Source organism: Rhinoderma darwinii, chromosome 10 (genome assembly GCF_050947455.1).
Source record: "Rhinoderma darwinii isolate aRhiDar2 chromosome 10, aRhiDar2.hap1, whole genome shotgun sequence".
In the NCBI taxonomy this organism is placed as follows: Eukaryota; Metazoa; Chordata; class Amphibia; order Anura; family Rhinodermatidae; genus Rhinoderma; species Rhinoderma darwinii.
The window spans coordinates 5,263,972-5,280,979 of record NC_134696.1 but is presented as its reverse complement, the minus strand read 5'-3'; the positions used below and the strand labels follow the sequence as shown (position 1 = coordinate 5,280,979).

At 45.3% G+C, this 17,008-nt stretch overlaps 1 protein-coding gene across 5 annotated transcripts in view; it reads left to right on the top strand.

Moving 5' to 3' along the window:
• TMEM218 (transmembrane protein 218) overlaps positions 1-17,008 on the top strand; it is a 112,025-nt gene that overhangs the window by 93,885 nt on the left and 1,132 nt on the right. For 2 of the 5 annotated variants that reach the window (XM_075839230.1, XM_075839227.1), the window contains 2 exons: positions 11,239-11,349; positions 12,929-13,031. In XM_075839230.1, the coding sequence (XP_075695345.1) occupies positions 11,240-11,349; positions 12,929-13,031 (213 nt within the window). In that variant the 5' untranslated portion in view covers position 11,239. The other 3 variants (XM_075839228.1, XM_075839229.1, XM_075839225.1) reach the window with 3 other exon arrangements.

The window sequence follows — 17,008 nt, the reverse complement described above, 5'->3', positions numbered from 1 at the left end:
TCATCTCCCAGGCAGACGTCTTCTACAAAACAGAGAATTTTCCTAAGCAAGTAGAGAAGGAATAGGGGGGTCCTTAGTAATTTCCGGGAAATGGAAATATTACGACTTTCTGCTCGGTGACAACCCATAGATGGCTTTATTTTTCCCAGATGACCCAGCCATCTGCCGCCACGGAGAAGGGTCCAATACAATCAATGAACGTGCAGTAACAATGACTGATTCTCTGTCACACAGAGGGGGGAAGAGGAACATTAAGGGAACGCAGAAATAAAGTGTGGGGGTGCCGCAGGAATAGCAACTTGTATATGGTCACACAGTAGGAGTGTCAGCGCTGGCGCTGGAAACATCTAGTCCCTTTGCCTATCACAGCTGTTCTGCTCGAGACATTAAGTTGCACTCGCAGCGTCTGTCGGGCTCCGCTCGGAATGGCATCCAACTTGGGACGTTTCCAAGACAATTTCCAAACTTACTGAAAAGCAAAAACTTGCACTGAACTTCTCCGCGTTCTCAGAACAGACTGAATCACAAGTAGTTCTATTCATCGCTGCTCAGAAGCTTCAGGTTCCACCAAGTCTCAGGGGAAACATGGCCGAGGTATTGTATGTAGGACAGGAGCCGCAATACCACGTCCCCAGCTCCACCCTGCGGCATTGCTCCGGCTCAGGTTCACTCTTCTCCCTGTTGTCGGAGAATAATTCTGCAAGCTTCGAGGTGTCAATTGGTGTGGAATAATCGGCGTATCGGGGGTTGTCCTCGACTTTCTTGATTTTGTATAGCATTTTTAGCCCGGGTCAGACTGTCCCACCTGTGCCGCACAAGATCCTCCGATGGACCCCGGCCCTAACATGGTACACGGTCCAGTCGCAACAAAGTCAATGAGGTAAATGGGAGTCTGACCAAGAGCGGACATATCATATATGCCATATACCATATATGCGACCTGTGCAGCAACACAGGTGCCCAGCAGGTAAGGGGGCCCTCTGCTACCTCAAAAGCCGCTCGCAGAATCCTACTGTGTATTGCATTGCGTGCAGGGGAGTGCGCTAATGAATCTCACGGCTCACAATTACTGGCGGATTGCTGCAGAGACATAAGGAAAACTTTATGACAAGGTTTGCTCCATGATTTGAGCACACGGGGCCCATACATTGTACATTGTCCGCCCCTGGGTCAAGCATTATCACGTAACTGTACGTGATCAGGGTTAAGTGGAAGTATGGAGCGCGCTCACAGGTTGAGCGCGCTCCATACCCAGCGGGTGACGGCTGTGTAAGGGCGGGTTCACACATAGCGGAATTTCACTTAAATTCCGCTGCGGACACTCCGCAGCGTTAATCCGCAGCGGAGCCGTTTCTCCATTGACTTTCACTTTAAATTAGCAGTGTTCGTTTACACGATGCGTACAATTCCGCTGCGGAGCATAGGCTGCGGAGCGGAATTTGGTGTCCGCAGCATGCTCTGTCTGTTGCGGAGCAGTGGCGGACTCATGGCGGAATTTCTCCATTGACTTCAATGGAGATTCAAAGTTCCGCAATGAAGTCCGCAGCTGTCATGCACATGTCATGTGTGCTGCGGATACGTCTTGCTTTTTTAACTTGACATTTCTTCATTCTGGCTGGACCTATGTATTTCTAGGTCTACAGCCAGACTGAGGAAGTCAATGGGGCTCCCGTAATGACGGGAGCGTTGCTAGGAGACGTCTGTAAATAGTCACTGTCCAGGGTGCTGAAAGAGTTAAGCGATCGGCAGTAACTGTTTCTGCACCCGGGACAGTGACTACCGATCCCAATATACATGTATCTGTAAAAAAACATATAAGTTCATACTTACCGAGAACTCCCTGCGTCTGTCTCCAGTCCGGCCTCCCAGGATGACGTTTCAGTGTAAGTGACGGCTGCAGCCAATCACAGGCAAAGCACAGGCTGCAGCGGTCACATGGACTGGCGCGTCATCCAGGGAGGTCGGGCTGGATGCCGAAAGAGGGACGCGTCACCAAGACAACGGCCGGTAAGTATGAAAATCGTTTCCTTTCACTAGGGAAAGTGCTGTCCCTTCTCTCTATCCTGCACTGAATAGGGAGAAGAGAAGCACTTTTCCTGCAGTCCGCAGCGGCCAGTCCGCATCAATTTTCTGCACATTTTGTGCAGATCCGCTGCAGAATCTGCAACGCAGATTCTGTGCGGCATTGATGCGGACAGTTGCGGAGGAATTCCGCCATGTGTGGTCATGCCCTAATACAGAGCTCCAAAGGAGATGGTCAGTATCACGATATACTACAATACATTAGTATTGCAATATATCATGCAAGCGATCCAAGGATCGCTTGTTCAGGTCCCCTAGGGGCACTAATTAAAAAAGAAAAACCAGTTAAATAAAGTTGTTTTTTAATGTTCCAAAAAAAATAAAAAATTAAAAGTTAAGAAAAAAAACTTTTCCCATTTTTCCTCTAAAGTAATGTAAAAAATGAAAGAGTAAACAAAATTGGTATCGCCGCGTCCGTAAAGGTCTGAACTATTACAATGTAGCGTTATTTAACGCGCACGGTGAACACTGTAAAAAATTAAAACATTGAAAACGCCAAAATTGCTGATTTTTGGTCAACTTAGCTCTAAAAAAAATAATTATAAAAAGTGATAAAAACATTGTTTGTACCAAAATATGGTACCGACGAAAACTACAGCTCGTCCCGCAAAAAATGAGCCCTCACACCCAGAATGTGGTGAAATAAAACAATTTTGTTTAACAAAAAATATTTATTTTTTTAAAGTAGTAAAATATATTAAGAAAAAACTATAAAAAATTTGGCATCACCGTAATCGTATTAAGCCACGGAATAAAGTTAAAGTGTCGTTTTTACCGCACGGTGGAAGCCGTAAAAATGAAACCCCAAAAACAATGGAGGAATCGCAGTTTTTTCCAATTTCAGCCCGCAAAGAATTTTTTAAATGCTACCAATAGAAACTACAACTCCTCCCGTTGGGACCCATTTTGAGTTTTGCTGTGGGGGTCTATGATTTATGTGTACGCCCCCTATTTATGACATATACGCCAGGAATTGCTCCCGAAGTATACATTAAACGTGGGCTGTGACGGGTGCCGAATAGCGACTTCCCTCACCATAGACTATTATAGGATACATTTAACGTATATGTTATGAACTCTCATGAGTTTTCATGAGGTATTCAGTACCTTAAACGAATGCCAGAATATGGAGGACGGATGCCACCGTCAGCCCCTGATGACAGCTGGCAATCAACCAATCCCTGCCTTAACGCCGGCACGGCTTCTATTCCCATTTTTTTTATATTCTCCTTTAATTGTAATTAACGTTTATATAAGACTTGGATCTCTGAAGTCGTAAAGAACAACTTGGGGACTGTCGTCTTGAATGTCGCTGTTATTTAACCGTTTTCCTGACTTAAATGCTGACTTCCTTCACGAGTTCAGTTCCTCGTCCTGCAATAAACGTTGTACGCGGCTAATGGCAGACAAGAGGATTGAGCGAGGAAACATTCTCTCTGCGTGTGAGCCGCACTCCGCTGATTGTCAGCTCTCCTTGGCTCGGTGTCAGCTGCTTTTTGTCCAGATGTAAGCATCCTGAAGACAATCAACTGCCACAGGTGTGGAACGCAAGTGCCACCGAGGGGGCGCAAAAAATATCGTTACAGCCAAATTCACCAGCTTAAAGCTAAATAGACAAAAGTCTAATGGCTCCGAAACGAGAACGGTCAGCACTTCCGCTCCCAGGCTGGCCCTAAGTCATAGAGCATGGAATGAAGGTCAGGACGCTCAGCAAGTCGCCGTTCTTGTCAGAATTCTATATTTTCGTGGACGCTGTGTATAAGGAAGGATATAATCGCATCAGTGCTGTGTAAGATAATACGAGCATGGAGGTGAAGGTTAAGGTAGTCGAGTCGGACGACGCTTCTGCTGCTGGTCTTGTATGATCACTTGGGGTCAGGGAATGTAGGGGGGTGCTGTCAGAATAAGGGGTCTGGGAATGTAGGGGGGGTGCTGTCAGAATAAGGGGTCTGGGAATGTAGGGGGGTGCTGTCAGAATAAGAGGTCTTGGAATGTAGGGGGGCGCTGTCAAAATAAGGGGTCTGGGAATGTGGGGGGGTGCTGTCAGAATAAGGGGTCTGGGAATGTAGGGGGGTGCTGTCAGAATAAGGGGTCTGGGAATGTAGCGGGTGCTGTCAGAATAAGGGGTCTGGGAATGTAGCGGGTGCTGTCAGAATAAGGGGTCTGGGAATGTAGGGGGTGCTGTCAGAATAAGGGGTCTGGGAATGTAGGGGGTGCTGTCAGAATAAGGGGTCTGGGAATGTAGGGGGGTGCTGTCAGAATAAGGGGTCTGGGAATGTAGGGGGTGCTGTCAGAATAAGGGGTCTGGGAATGTAGGGGGTGCTGTCAGAATAAGGGGTCTGGGAATGTAGGGCGTGCTGTCAGAATAAGAGGTCTGGGAATGTAGGGGAGTGCTGTCAGAATAAAGGGTCTGGGAATGTAGGGGGGCGCTGTCAGAATAAAGGGTCTGGGAATGTAGGGGGGCGCTGTCAGAATAAGGGGTCTGGGAATGTAGGGGGTGCTGTCAGAATAAGGGGTCTGGGAATGTAGGGGGTGCTGTCAGAATAAGGGGTCTGGGAATGTAGGGGGGTGCTGTCAGAATAAGAGGTCTGGGAATGTAGGGGGGTGCTGTCAGAATAAGAGGTCTGGGAATGTAGGGGGGTGCTGTCAGAATAAAGGGTCTGGGAATGTAGGGGGGCGCTGTCAGAATAAAGGGTCTGGGAATGTAGGGGGGCGCTGTCAGAATAAGGGGTCTGGGAATGTAGGGGGGTGCTGTCAGAATAAGGGGTCTGGGAATGTAGGGGGTGCTGTCAGAATAAGGGGTCTGGGAATGTAGGGGGGTGCTGTCAGAATAAAGGGTCTGGGAATGAAGGGGGGCGCTGTCAGAATAAAGGGTCTGGGAATGTAGGGGGGCGGTCAGAATAAGGGGTCTGGGAATGTAGGGGGGTGCTGTCAGAATAAGGGGTCTGGGAATGTAGGGGGTGCTGTCAGAATACGGGGTCACTTGAAGTTTCGGAAAGATGATACTTTGAATATTGCTACAGTATATATAGATATAGATTGCTCCATAGGATACATTATAGCAGAATGACAAGACCTGTTAACAGGGATGAAACTCTAAGGCCTCATGCACAAATCCTTCACCATTTTCATGTCCGTTTAATACGGATCCGTGTGTCCGTGCTGACATCCGTGTGGTTTCCGTCGTCACTCCGCATCCGTTCCGTTTTTAAACAGTCCGTTAAAATTCATCTTTGTGTTGCACGCAGGGAACTTTGGCACGCCCTGCCGTTGCTTGCCAACGTATCTATGAAAACCAGACTGCACACAGATGCCTTCCGTGTGCCGTTCGTTGTTTTGACGGACCCGTAGGCTTTAATGGCCGAGACGGACACTGAACAGCGGACAAAAGTCAGACATGTTCTACTTTTGACGGAACGGACGCACGGAACCGTTAAAACAACGGAAGTGTGCATGGCCCCATAGAAATGAATGTGTCGGGGTGCGATCCGTTAAAAAAAACGGATAGCACCCTGAAGAAAATAACTGAAGTGGGCATGAGGCCACCGCCTCCAATTGTGCGCAATGACTTCCCGCTATGTAACATCTATATATACATTGTAGAGGAGATGTAATCATTTGTATAGTAAGATGGTTTCTTAAATAACGACATCATTGTGCCATTATAATCTGCCATCGTACCGCTGCACTGCCCCGTTATAATGCCGCTGGGTTTTTTGAGCCGTGTACAGACATAACAGATTTGTTGCAGATTCTGCAATAAATTTACAGAACAATGATAATGAATGGAGTCTAGTGGATTGTATATGATAAAACCCTGGAAAGATTCAGCCACTGGTTCTGTTGTCGGACCCGCTGGATTGTGTAGAATTTAGTGATTTTGCATTCTTATCCTTGTGTAAAGTTTGTGAGCTCTATTTACGTAAGAATGGAAAAAGTCTACATTGTACTCATGCCAGTGGACCGAGACTCCACGCAACAAATGATTTTATTTGTGTTAACAGAACGACTCGGATGGTGCCGGATTCTTAGAAAAGGGGGAAAAAAGAATTGCAAAAAATGTGAAGTTTAGGAACGGTGTGTGTCGTGTTTATTGAGCACCCTCTAGTGGTCATCTGTGTGAGTGCAGGCATTAACTTTTTTTTATTGCTGGGTACTGAGATGATCACACATGAAATTTATTTGCATTTCTGATGATGACCCCTTCTCCCAAAAAATTTTTTTTTAAAAAAGCCGCCATGGTGGTGATCGTCGGTTACTGCCAGGGGGAGATATGTTGTAGGGAAAATGTAGTATCACAGAGCAGTTCTCCACTTTGGCTAATAGAGCAGAAGACCCCCTTAAACGACGCCATATTGGCCCTCATGGCTTCTGGATTCTGGCACCTCTGGGGGTCCTATGACATGTCAGAAGTTTGTTTATAAATGATAAGCCCCCACAATCCTAGCACGGTTCTTTAATCAATATGATTACTATTGCAGCGAGGATCTCCGCTCCTTTGTCTTCACTTTTGCCGTGATAAAGTCTTTCCATATTATAGCACAATATCTGAGTGCAGGTTTTATGCGTCTCATTTGACATCCAGGATTTTTGGGCGGCTGCGTGACCCACCCTCTGAGTTATAATAGCAGCCATATAAGTTGTCACCCAGAAACTGATACAACTGAGAAATGTTTTTTGCAGTTGTATTACGGACCCTAAAATGCTGCTGTATCACTGCCGTGTGAAACCGGTCTTAAATTCTCCAAATTTCTAGAAAATAGGTGAAGTGCTCATGCTTTGTAATACAACTGCGGTAATTCATTCTACACGTGCAGACCCCAGGGACCGCGCTGCCTAGACTGTGCGATCTGTAACCTCCATACATCCACACCTCCCAGCCTTCACGTATCACAAAGAGGGACAACTGATGCGTCGTGCGCAGCGTCATTTTTCTTTCTTTTAAGCCGCGCCTCTAATCCCACCCAATCCCACCCATACATACCCGGTTTAGTCCACACCGTATCATGCTCCCATAGTGCCTCCCACACAGTATAATACCAAATAGCTACCACCTTACAGTATAATGCCCCATAGATGCACCCATACAGTATAAAGCCAACACAGATGCCTCCACACAGTATAATGCCCACAGATTCCCCCACGCAGCATAATGCCCTCTAGCTGCCACCATACAGTATAATGCCCTCTAGCTGCCACCATACAGTATAATGCCCTCTAGCTGCCACCATACAGTATAATGCCCTCTAGCTGCCACCATACAGTATAATGCCCTCTAGCTGCCACCATACAGTATAATGCCCTCTAGCTGCCACCATACAGTATAATGCCCTCTAGCTGCCACCGTACAATATAATGCCCTCTAGCTGCCACCATACAATATAATGCCCTCTAGCTGCCACCATACAGTATAATGCCCTCTAGCTGCCACCATACAGTATAATGCCCTCTAGCTGCCACCATACAGTATAATGCCCTCTATCTGCCACCATACAGTATAATGCCCTCTATCTGCCACCATACAGTATAATGCCCTCTAGCTGCCACCATACAATATAATGCCCTCTAGCTGCCACCATACAGTATAATGCCCTCTAGCTGCCACCATACAGTATAATGCCCTCTAGCTGCCACCATACAATATAATGCCCTCTAGCTGCCACCATACAGTATAATGCCCTCTAGCTGCCACCATACAGTATAATGCCCTCTAGCTGCCACCATACAATATAATGCCCTCTAGCTGCCACCATACAGTATAATGCCCTCTAGCTGCCACCATACAGTATAATGCCCTCTAGCTGCCACCATACAGTATAATGCCCTCTAGCTGCCACCATACAATATAATGCCCTCTAGCTGCCACCATACAATATAATGCCCTCTAGCTGCCACCATACAATATAATGCCCTCTAGCTGCCACCATACAGCATAATGCCCTCTAGCTGCCACCATACAGTATAATGCCCCATAGATGCACCCATACAGTATAAAACCAACACAGATGCCTCCACACAGTATAATGCCCACAGATTCCCCCACGCAGCATAATGCCCTCTAGCTGCCACCATACAGTATAATGCCCGCTTAGCTGCCCCTAGTGCCAGTGCCCTTGTAGATAGTGACACAATGCCCATGTAGATAGTGCCCATGTGCATAGTGCCACAGGGTCCCCTGTAGATAGCGCCATTGGCACTCCCTCTAGCAGCGGAATCCCCCGCCAGATCCTGGGCAATGAGGATTCCGCTCAAGGAGTAGCCACTGACGTTTGCCTCATGTCCGCATCACGTCTCCCTGTTTACAGAGCGGGATATGTGCTGCCGACTAGCAAAAAACATGCTCGTTCATCGGCTGATCACTGCCCTCTTTACATGGGGCAAAGATGGGAAAGGAGCGTTCATAGGAGCGCTCGTTCAACCGGTCAATGGCCCGGGTATAAGGGCCTTTACACTTTTCCAGATAAACGATTTATAGGCTACTCCCAGTTGCGCTAAAGTTTCACAACTCGATCACGTCTCTTATCTTTTTACCATTTTATTCCTTTTCATTGATTATATAGCGTCCACGTATTCCGCAGTGCTGGACAGAGATTGTCGCCATTCTCTGTTAAAGGAAATTCTTTGACGGATTCGATGACAAGTCTGATGTCTGTCAACACTAGAGACGTTTCATTGGGGGCGGGGGTCCGTGTTGTGCTAAAGTCTACTGTAGCTGAGTAGTGTGATCGAGCTGCAGTCACATAATAACATTCAATACAGTTCTGGATACGTCCGCGCTCACATGACTGTCCACTACGCTGCGTGGCACGTGGCCTCCTAGTTTAATGTTATGTGTCTGGACATCGGATATAATCTGGAAGGTTCTATTAGGTTTTTTTGGAGCGCCTGTTGTATGATTCTCTCTCTTGTCGGTGTTTCATGGATTATTTGTACATATTATTTTTATATATATATATTTATTTGCATACAAGAATGATAACTCATCCCCTCCCTGTACTGACCCTTCCTCCACATGCTGCTATTATTATTGCTATTATTTTTGTTATTGTCATTATTGTTATATATTATAGTTCCTGTTATTATTTTTTATATTATTATTTTTATTATATATTATTTTTACTATTATTATTATTGTTGTTGTTGATCATATATATTGTTATTACATTAGATTTTATATTTTTATTGTTATTATCATTGATTTGTGTTGTTGTTATTATTGTTAGATTTATTATTATTGATTTCCCGGTACATTTGTCTTTCTATTAGTACCAGGCCTGTGTAACCGAAGCTAAGCAATGTTGCTAGGAAACGTGCTACATCCAATCGGTGAACGAGAAGGCGATAACACGTCACTTTTGATTGGAGGGACAGGGGAATGAATAATGTTAAGTCAATTGTGATTGGACGAGCACCGCTCCATTTTTAAACTGATGCAAACGGCAGCGAGAGCGTCTGCTGCCAGCGGGGAGCGGGTGAGTGTACGGGGCACGGAGGGGGCAGGGCTGCGGGAGTCATAGCGGGTCTGCTGCGGTTTTCAAGCCGTCATTGCAAGAGCAGCTGGACTCTGCTAATGATACACGGAGAAGCCTGATGTCGGGTAACACGGGCGTTACTGCTGCGTTATATGATCCGTAAGAGGGATTGTAAACAATGTCGTCACCCCTAGCAACCACATGACAGCTGACATTATTTTCTAGTGCAGGAGGATCATGAAAGCAGCCATGTTGGTTTCTATAGGCAACACCTTAACGTAATAAATCTCCCGCATGTGTCGGGAACATTTGCTGCGGCGTACGTTACGCTTTTGTTTTTTTGATTAGTCAATACAAGAATAGTGTTGTACCGGATGCCATATATATATATATTGTTAAAGTGGGCGTTGCCTTTCAGGGATATGTCGCATTGGGCGTACGTCGGCGCAGCGTGTCGGCCCTACGACGGAAACGTCTATAAGGGATTTATTAACAAAACCACTGACAGTCGGGAGGTTTCAACTCATTTCGTCCGGCCGCCTAATTTGTTCTGTTGCAATGTGTCAGCGAAGGCAATGCTAAACCAAACACTGCAGTAGCACGAACACCGGTCCTGGAGTACAGGTGGACGGCTCTTACCTGCACTGATACATTGTAACAAACCCATCAGCTGTAAGGAGAAGTCTTGGGTAAAGAATTTTCATCTTCTGTGTTTAATTTCTATTCCCGGACAGTCGGAAATCCGGAAAATGGTTAAAGGGTTATTCCCATCACAGACAATTATGGCAAATTCACAGGAAATGTCTGATAGATGTGGGTTTCCAGCTCTGGGACCTGCGCCTATATTGACAATGGGGGTCACCTGACCCCCATTCCGCCTTGTGTGGTGCACGCTGGCCGCAGGTTCCAGGCATGGACTAGTGGACAGGAGGCGTGCGTGCGGCTCTCTCCGTTCTGTTCTATGGGAGTTACAGGAACCGTCCAGCAGCGCTAACTTGGCTGTTTCCGTGACGTCCATTGAACAGAATGGAAAGAGCCGAGAAGTCCCCATTTGGAATCGGCAGCTTGTGGCCGCTGCACCAGGAGAAACGGGTGTCGGATTACCCCCGTTCTCAATAAAGGTGCGGCCCCCAGACCTGGAGCCCACATCTATCAGGCATTTATTGGACATCCTGTAGATAGGCCATCAATGTTTAAGTTAGAAATATCCCTTTAAATGTCTGATCGGTCCAGGTCCCTCCTATGGGAACTACGGAAACAACCGTTTAAGCCTTCCACATTCCGTCTGAGATATTTCGGGAGGTTTCCTGGCGTATACCGGCGGTAGAAGGCTGCCATGTCTGCCATTGTATATATTGTATTTTACCCTATGGTAAAATAAAAAAATAAATCACATCCCGCGCGGCATATGTTTTTTTTACGCTGTATTCCTCTGTATAGAATAGCGCAGTGCACTACGCTGCTCTATAAAGTAAGATAAACTGTCGCCTAAAGGACGCGTACCGACCCAGTGTATAACATAAGGACACGCAGCCATTCCTTGGCATAGGACGGGTGATGTTGCCTTATGGATACACATCGGGAGCTGTCGCGGCAAATACACCGGTGGTTATACAATGATGAGAGTGATGATGCTGCGTGTGATGTGCTGAGTAATCTCATATCAATGTGTTTGCTCCCCTAGAATGGCCTCCACTGTCTTCGGCGTGGGCACCGGGGTGTTTGTGATCGCGGTTATTTGGGTGGTAACGCTGCTGATTTGTATCCTCCTGTCTCGAGCGTCCGGCGCAGCACGGTGAGATCCTCTGTACAACGCCTTCCTGTTATCCATCCGTTACTAAAGCTCCATCATCATTATCATCATCCATCATCAATTCATTCATTCAGTCATTCATTCATTCATCATCAATTCATTCATTCATCATCAATTCATTAATTCATCATCGATTCATTCATCATCAATTCATTCATTAATTATCAATTCATTCATTCATCATCAATTCATTCATTCATCATCAATTCATTCATCATTCATTCATCAATTCATTCATCATCAATTCATCATCAATTCATTCATTCATTCATTCATAATCTACTGCATGAGGCACCAATGTAGATCATCAGTGAGAATACACCTCCACCCAAAACATGAAAATAAAGATTTTGGAATTGCTGCATAAAATTTCTGCAGCGATTCCGCACAGTGTAGCAGAATTTCCGCTGCGGGAAAAACGCACCATTACCTGCGTTTTTTTACTGCAGAATATGGTGCGGATTTTGCGGCGTTTTTCTCAACACTGGGGGACGGTGACGTCTCTGAAAAACGCAGCAATTCAGTCACTGTCCGCAGTAGGAATTGACACGCTGCAGTAGGAAAAATACGCACCGCAGGTCAATTTCTGGTCGGAATTTTTGCGCAGCGTGCGGATGAGATTTGTTATATCTCACCCACTTTGCTGCTGCTGTATTCTGCTGCGGATTATCCGTCCGCAATTCCGGATAGAAAATCTGCAGCAATTCCGCTACATGTGGACGAGCCCCTAGACTGCCTTCACACACTTCAGTCATACGTACGATGTGGCGGTTTCTCATTCGCACGACTATTCGCTACTGGTCTTGAAACAATGAAATGTTTACTCACATGTGTCCATATCTTAATATTGCCATTAAATGATCGTGGTCACATGGTGCAGAGGGGAATATCATTTTCCAGATGTGGTTTAATCACCAGACATTTGAACGATTGCGATTGCACAGCGATTTACGGATCTTGTCGTTTCACAATTTTTATCATACTTGAAGATCTTCCGTTGCGATTTTAACTATGGAAAGTCGCCGTCTACAACAATAGACTATGATAAGCCACGATCAAAATTAGTCTAATCGTACGTACGCATTATTGAAGCGTGTAAAAGCGCCTTTAATAAGACCTGAGCGTCCCAATAGTCCCCATATTCTGAATCACAGGAAGCAGAGATCTGGGATGCTGTATGCAGGGTCCTTGCACTGAAGGGCTGGTTAGCTGTTCCTATGTCCAACCCCGGTGAGCTGCTACTTTATTTAACAAGTCACATCTCCGCTTCAGGGGGGTTGGGATTAATCATAATCTGGGTTTTCTGGATGTGTGGAATAAAACATAAATAGCAATGGAAGACGTCCCTGTGTTATCTGCGTATAAGACCTCACCCACGTGCAAAGGCCAATGGCCGCGCGACTTCCGAAAATTCATGCAGCCATTGGCCACCACATGTGGGCACGGTCTTGTCCGCTTGTGCGACCAAACTTGGATTTGAAAGTAATCCTGGTAAAGACGTTGTTTTTCGTGATTTGCTGCTTCATTTCTTTCCTTGCTGATAATGATTGTTCTTCTGCAGGTTGTCGGGCCTCGCTTTAGTTTTCCTGGCAGTGATCGTCACTCTTATTCTGGTATTTTTTCCACGAGCGAGCGAAACTCCATCACCAGAAAAGGAAGTTCAGGTATTTCATCTGTACTATTCATATTGCACCGGCACTACAACTCTACGTCAACAGAACTAGCTCTGCTACACCAACCGACAACTGTGATGTATTCATACCTCTCCTCTGCACTATTCATGCTGGCGGGACATACTTTGTATTATGTTACTGAAATAATGTAGTGTGATATTCCTGTAGTCCAGGGTCAGCGCTTGTCCCAAAAATGAAAGACCCCAAATAAGTAGAAGTCCTGGAGTCGTGTCTGGGTGACGAGCAGCGTAGTAAGTTTTACATCTCTCAGTGCTGTTACTCCGCAGGCAGCTGCAAGAGATGATGGTGACCCTGCTCTGTGGCTCCTGCATTACTTACATCTGGTACATGCACACGTTGCGTATTTTGCTGCGGGAAATGCGCAGCAAAACCGCAAATAATTCGCAGGTAAAAACCGCACCTAATCGTGTGTTTTTCGATGCTTTTTTTACAATCTGATGAATAAATAGGCGCGTATTAATGCCTCGTGTTTTGGTGCGTTTTTCCTTACAACTAGACAGATAAAATCGCGAGCGTAAATGCAAGATAAAGTGACATTCTGCGCATTTTAAAACACGCACCGCAGGTCAATTTACGTGCAGAAAAAAACCTGCAGCGGGTACACGAGATTTCCTGAAATCTCATCTCATTTACTTTGCTGCTACTGTATTACGCTGCGCATTTGCCTAAGGTTGGTGTAGCGTAAATTCTGCAGTTTTTCCGCAACTGATTTTTATTGCGGAAATCCTGCAGCATAATACAGTAGCATCAGAGTGGAACAAATCTCCTCCAGACGCTGCGGAAATACCGCTCAGAAATGAACCTGTGATGCGTTTTATTAATCTGCAGCATGTCAATTGTATTTGCGTAATCGCTGCTTTTTTGTTGTCCGTTTTCCCCATTAAATAATAGGGAGCAACAAACAGCAGCTGTTGTGATTTTTGCGGTGGACAAGCAGCGATTCCATCACAAAAATCGCAACTCAGAAAAATAAAATCTTATACCCTGAATTCTCTGTTTCTTCGTCCCGGCCTCCTGGGGTGACGTTTCATCCCCTGTGAGCGCTGCAGTCAATCACAGGCGGTCACATGGGATAAAACGTCACCCCAGGGGGCCGGGCTGCAGGACGTCCGAGGGTAAGTATGTGGTTTTTTTTTGTTGTTGTTTTTTTTTTTACGGGCAGTTTTCCGCAGTTCACATTCCGGACGAAAAACTGCACCACAGTTGGGTGCGGTTTGTCGGCAGGAATTCCCTGCTTCGACAAGGGCTGATACGCTGTGTGCTTTTCCGTAGCGTATCCGCCCTGTGTGAACATACCTTCGTGGTATATTTCGACATTGAGGTGCAGTTAGAATTGCATCCAAAAACTACAACCAAAAATGGCATGCTTTTTTTATTGCGATTTCATGCGGTTTTGTTTTTACTACAACCGCATTGAAAAACGCCTAAAATCACAGTTTTTGGATAAAAAAAATGTTTAGATGCAGTTCTAACCGCACCTCAACCGCAACATTTGTATGGACCCTGAGACCGTCCCCGTTGCATTATTTTCACACGTTTGATGGGTGCTACTATTTTGAATACGTTAATATTCGTCAGTCTCTTTAAACAACTCTTACCCTGCCCAGCTTCTTCAGCAGTCCCTAAAACAGAATTCTTACAATGTGTGCAAAAAAAAAAATGACCGGCCCTCTTCAAAGGGTTTGTCTAGTTTAGAAAACCCATTTTGAATTACCCTATTACAACATTATGAGTTAAACTGTAACTAAACTTTCATAAAACTTCTGACATGTCATAGTGACATGTCAGAAGTTTCGATCAGTGGGGATCCAAGCACTGAGACCCCTCCAATCGATAAAACGAAGCGGCACAGCGCTCAGCCGATTACTTTTGCCACTTCGTTTTAGCGAGGGTGGGGGGGGTCTCAGCGCTCGGACGGCCACTGATCAAAACTTCTGGCATGTCACTATGACATATCAAAAGTATTATGAAAGTTTAGTCACACTTAAAGGGAATGTGTCGCTAGAAAAAAAATAATTTATTCTTTAGTTAAACAATTAGTGTATAAATGATTAAACATTGTTCTAATTTTTTTAATTTTTTCACGAGTCAGGAAATATTATAAATTAGATTCTAATTTATAACATTTCCCAGTGCTGGTCACTAGATGGAGCTATTCCCAAAATTGCAGCATTGGCATGTGGTAAAGCAACCTCATTGATTTATGCTGCAAAATTTGAGAAGACACACTCACTCTAGTGTCCTCACAGAATCCCCCCTCCCTTATCCTGGCTAGTGCCGGGAGAAACGAGGGGATTGAATGTTCAAACCTCCTACACTGTGTGCCGCCATTTTTTGAGCTAACACACAGTGTAGTAGGTTAACATACAGTAGTAATCACACAGTAAACCACGAACATACATAGAAATAACTTACCTGCCTCCGCCGCTCCCTCCGGTCCTTCCGCTCCATCTGCTCCCTCCGCTCCAAGTGCTTGCATTAGAACACAAGTCCGGAAGCTGCGACCGGAAGTAGTAATCTTACTGTCCGCCCGCGGCTTCCGGTCCACAAGAAAATGGTGCCGGACGTCGCTCGGCCGAAGACCTTCAATTTGGACTGTGTGGGAGCGGCGCATGCGCCGTTCCCACACAGACGGCGTACAGCATAATGAATGGAACGGCTCCCGTTCGCATTCACTATGGGGCTGTATGTGCCGTATTCCATGTCTTTATGTGTCGTTAATCGACACATACAGAGATGAAAAAAAAAAATGGCAGCCCCATAGACAAGAAAAAGTGCAAAAAAAAAAAAAAGTAAAACACAAACACAAATAAATAAAAAATTTTTTAATAAAACACTAAAAGCAAATTGATATATAAAAAATTTTTTTTTGCGACACTCGTCCTTTAAATGATCCTCTATAGGGGATTAGTTACCCAGAGCTCAAAGCAGCTAGAAAGAGCGTCCCTGACTCTGGAGGACCCCACATGTATGTGCATTACATGACCAGCCCATTGATTTCAATGAGAACTGTGTAATGCTGCGTTTCCACTGTGGTGGCGCTGCACAGATTTAACACTTGTGCCCAGGCTCCGTTGCAGGTCACATTTGATCATTGGGGGTCCCAGCAGCAGAACACCCTGCGTTCAGCTCATTTTTGAGGAGGTCGTTAGCAAAAATGGATTGTTCAGAGATGACAACCCCTTTAGGCAGGAAAAATTTCTGTTGAGCAAAATACATATTAGAACCAACTGTTTGTTACTGTTTCCCATGTTCAGTATTTGGCAGGGAGTCCTCCAGACCTCATACTGTCACTTTAGAAAGTACAGGGTGTGAAGAAAAAAAAGTGACCGGGTGCCAGATCCACAAAATAGACAAATGGCAATACAAGTGTACGGAAAAAATAATCAAGAACAGAAACCGAACGTTTGTTACAGTTGCATTCGCTCTAGACGATCCTCTGTGGGCTAAAAAGCCTGGACTCCATACTGATCCACAGAGGATTGTCTAGACTGGATACAATTGTAGCAGACCCTCTGAATGTAAACAAGAGTTTTCCCATTCACTGACAGCAAGCAGCGATTCTGAAAATGGTGAGAAATCAAAACGGAAAGTATATTAGAAAGTCGCAGAACATTTCAGAATACAATGAGAAGACTTTATTTACATAAAAACGGACGAGCCCATCCGGCGTTGTGATGACTGCATGACCAACCTTAAAAGACTAGAAGAATATTTCTCATCTATACTTGTTGCCTGTAGTCCTCCACATTGTTATAGCCAATATTAGGCAATAGAACCTTTAAAAATCGACAGCGTCTGTTTTTCAGGCGCCATATTGATTCCTCACTAATTTTACACGACCTGTTCTGATTGGCTGGAGGTGAATGTGAGTTGTGAGAAGGCGGAATCTGAGTGTGAATTTTGTGATTCGCTCATATTAACCACACGACAAACTCTGCCACTAA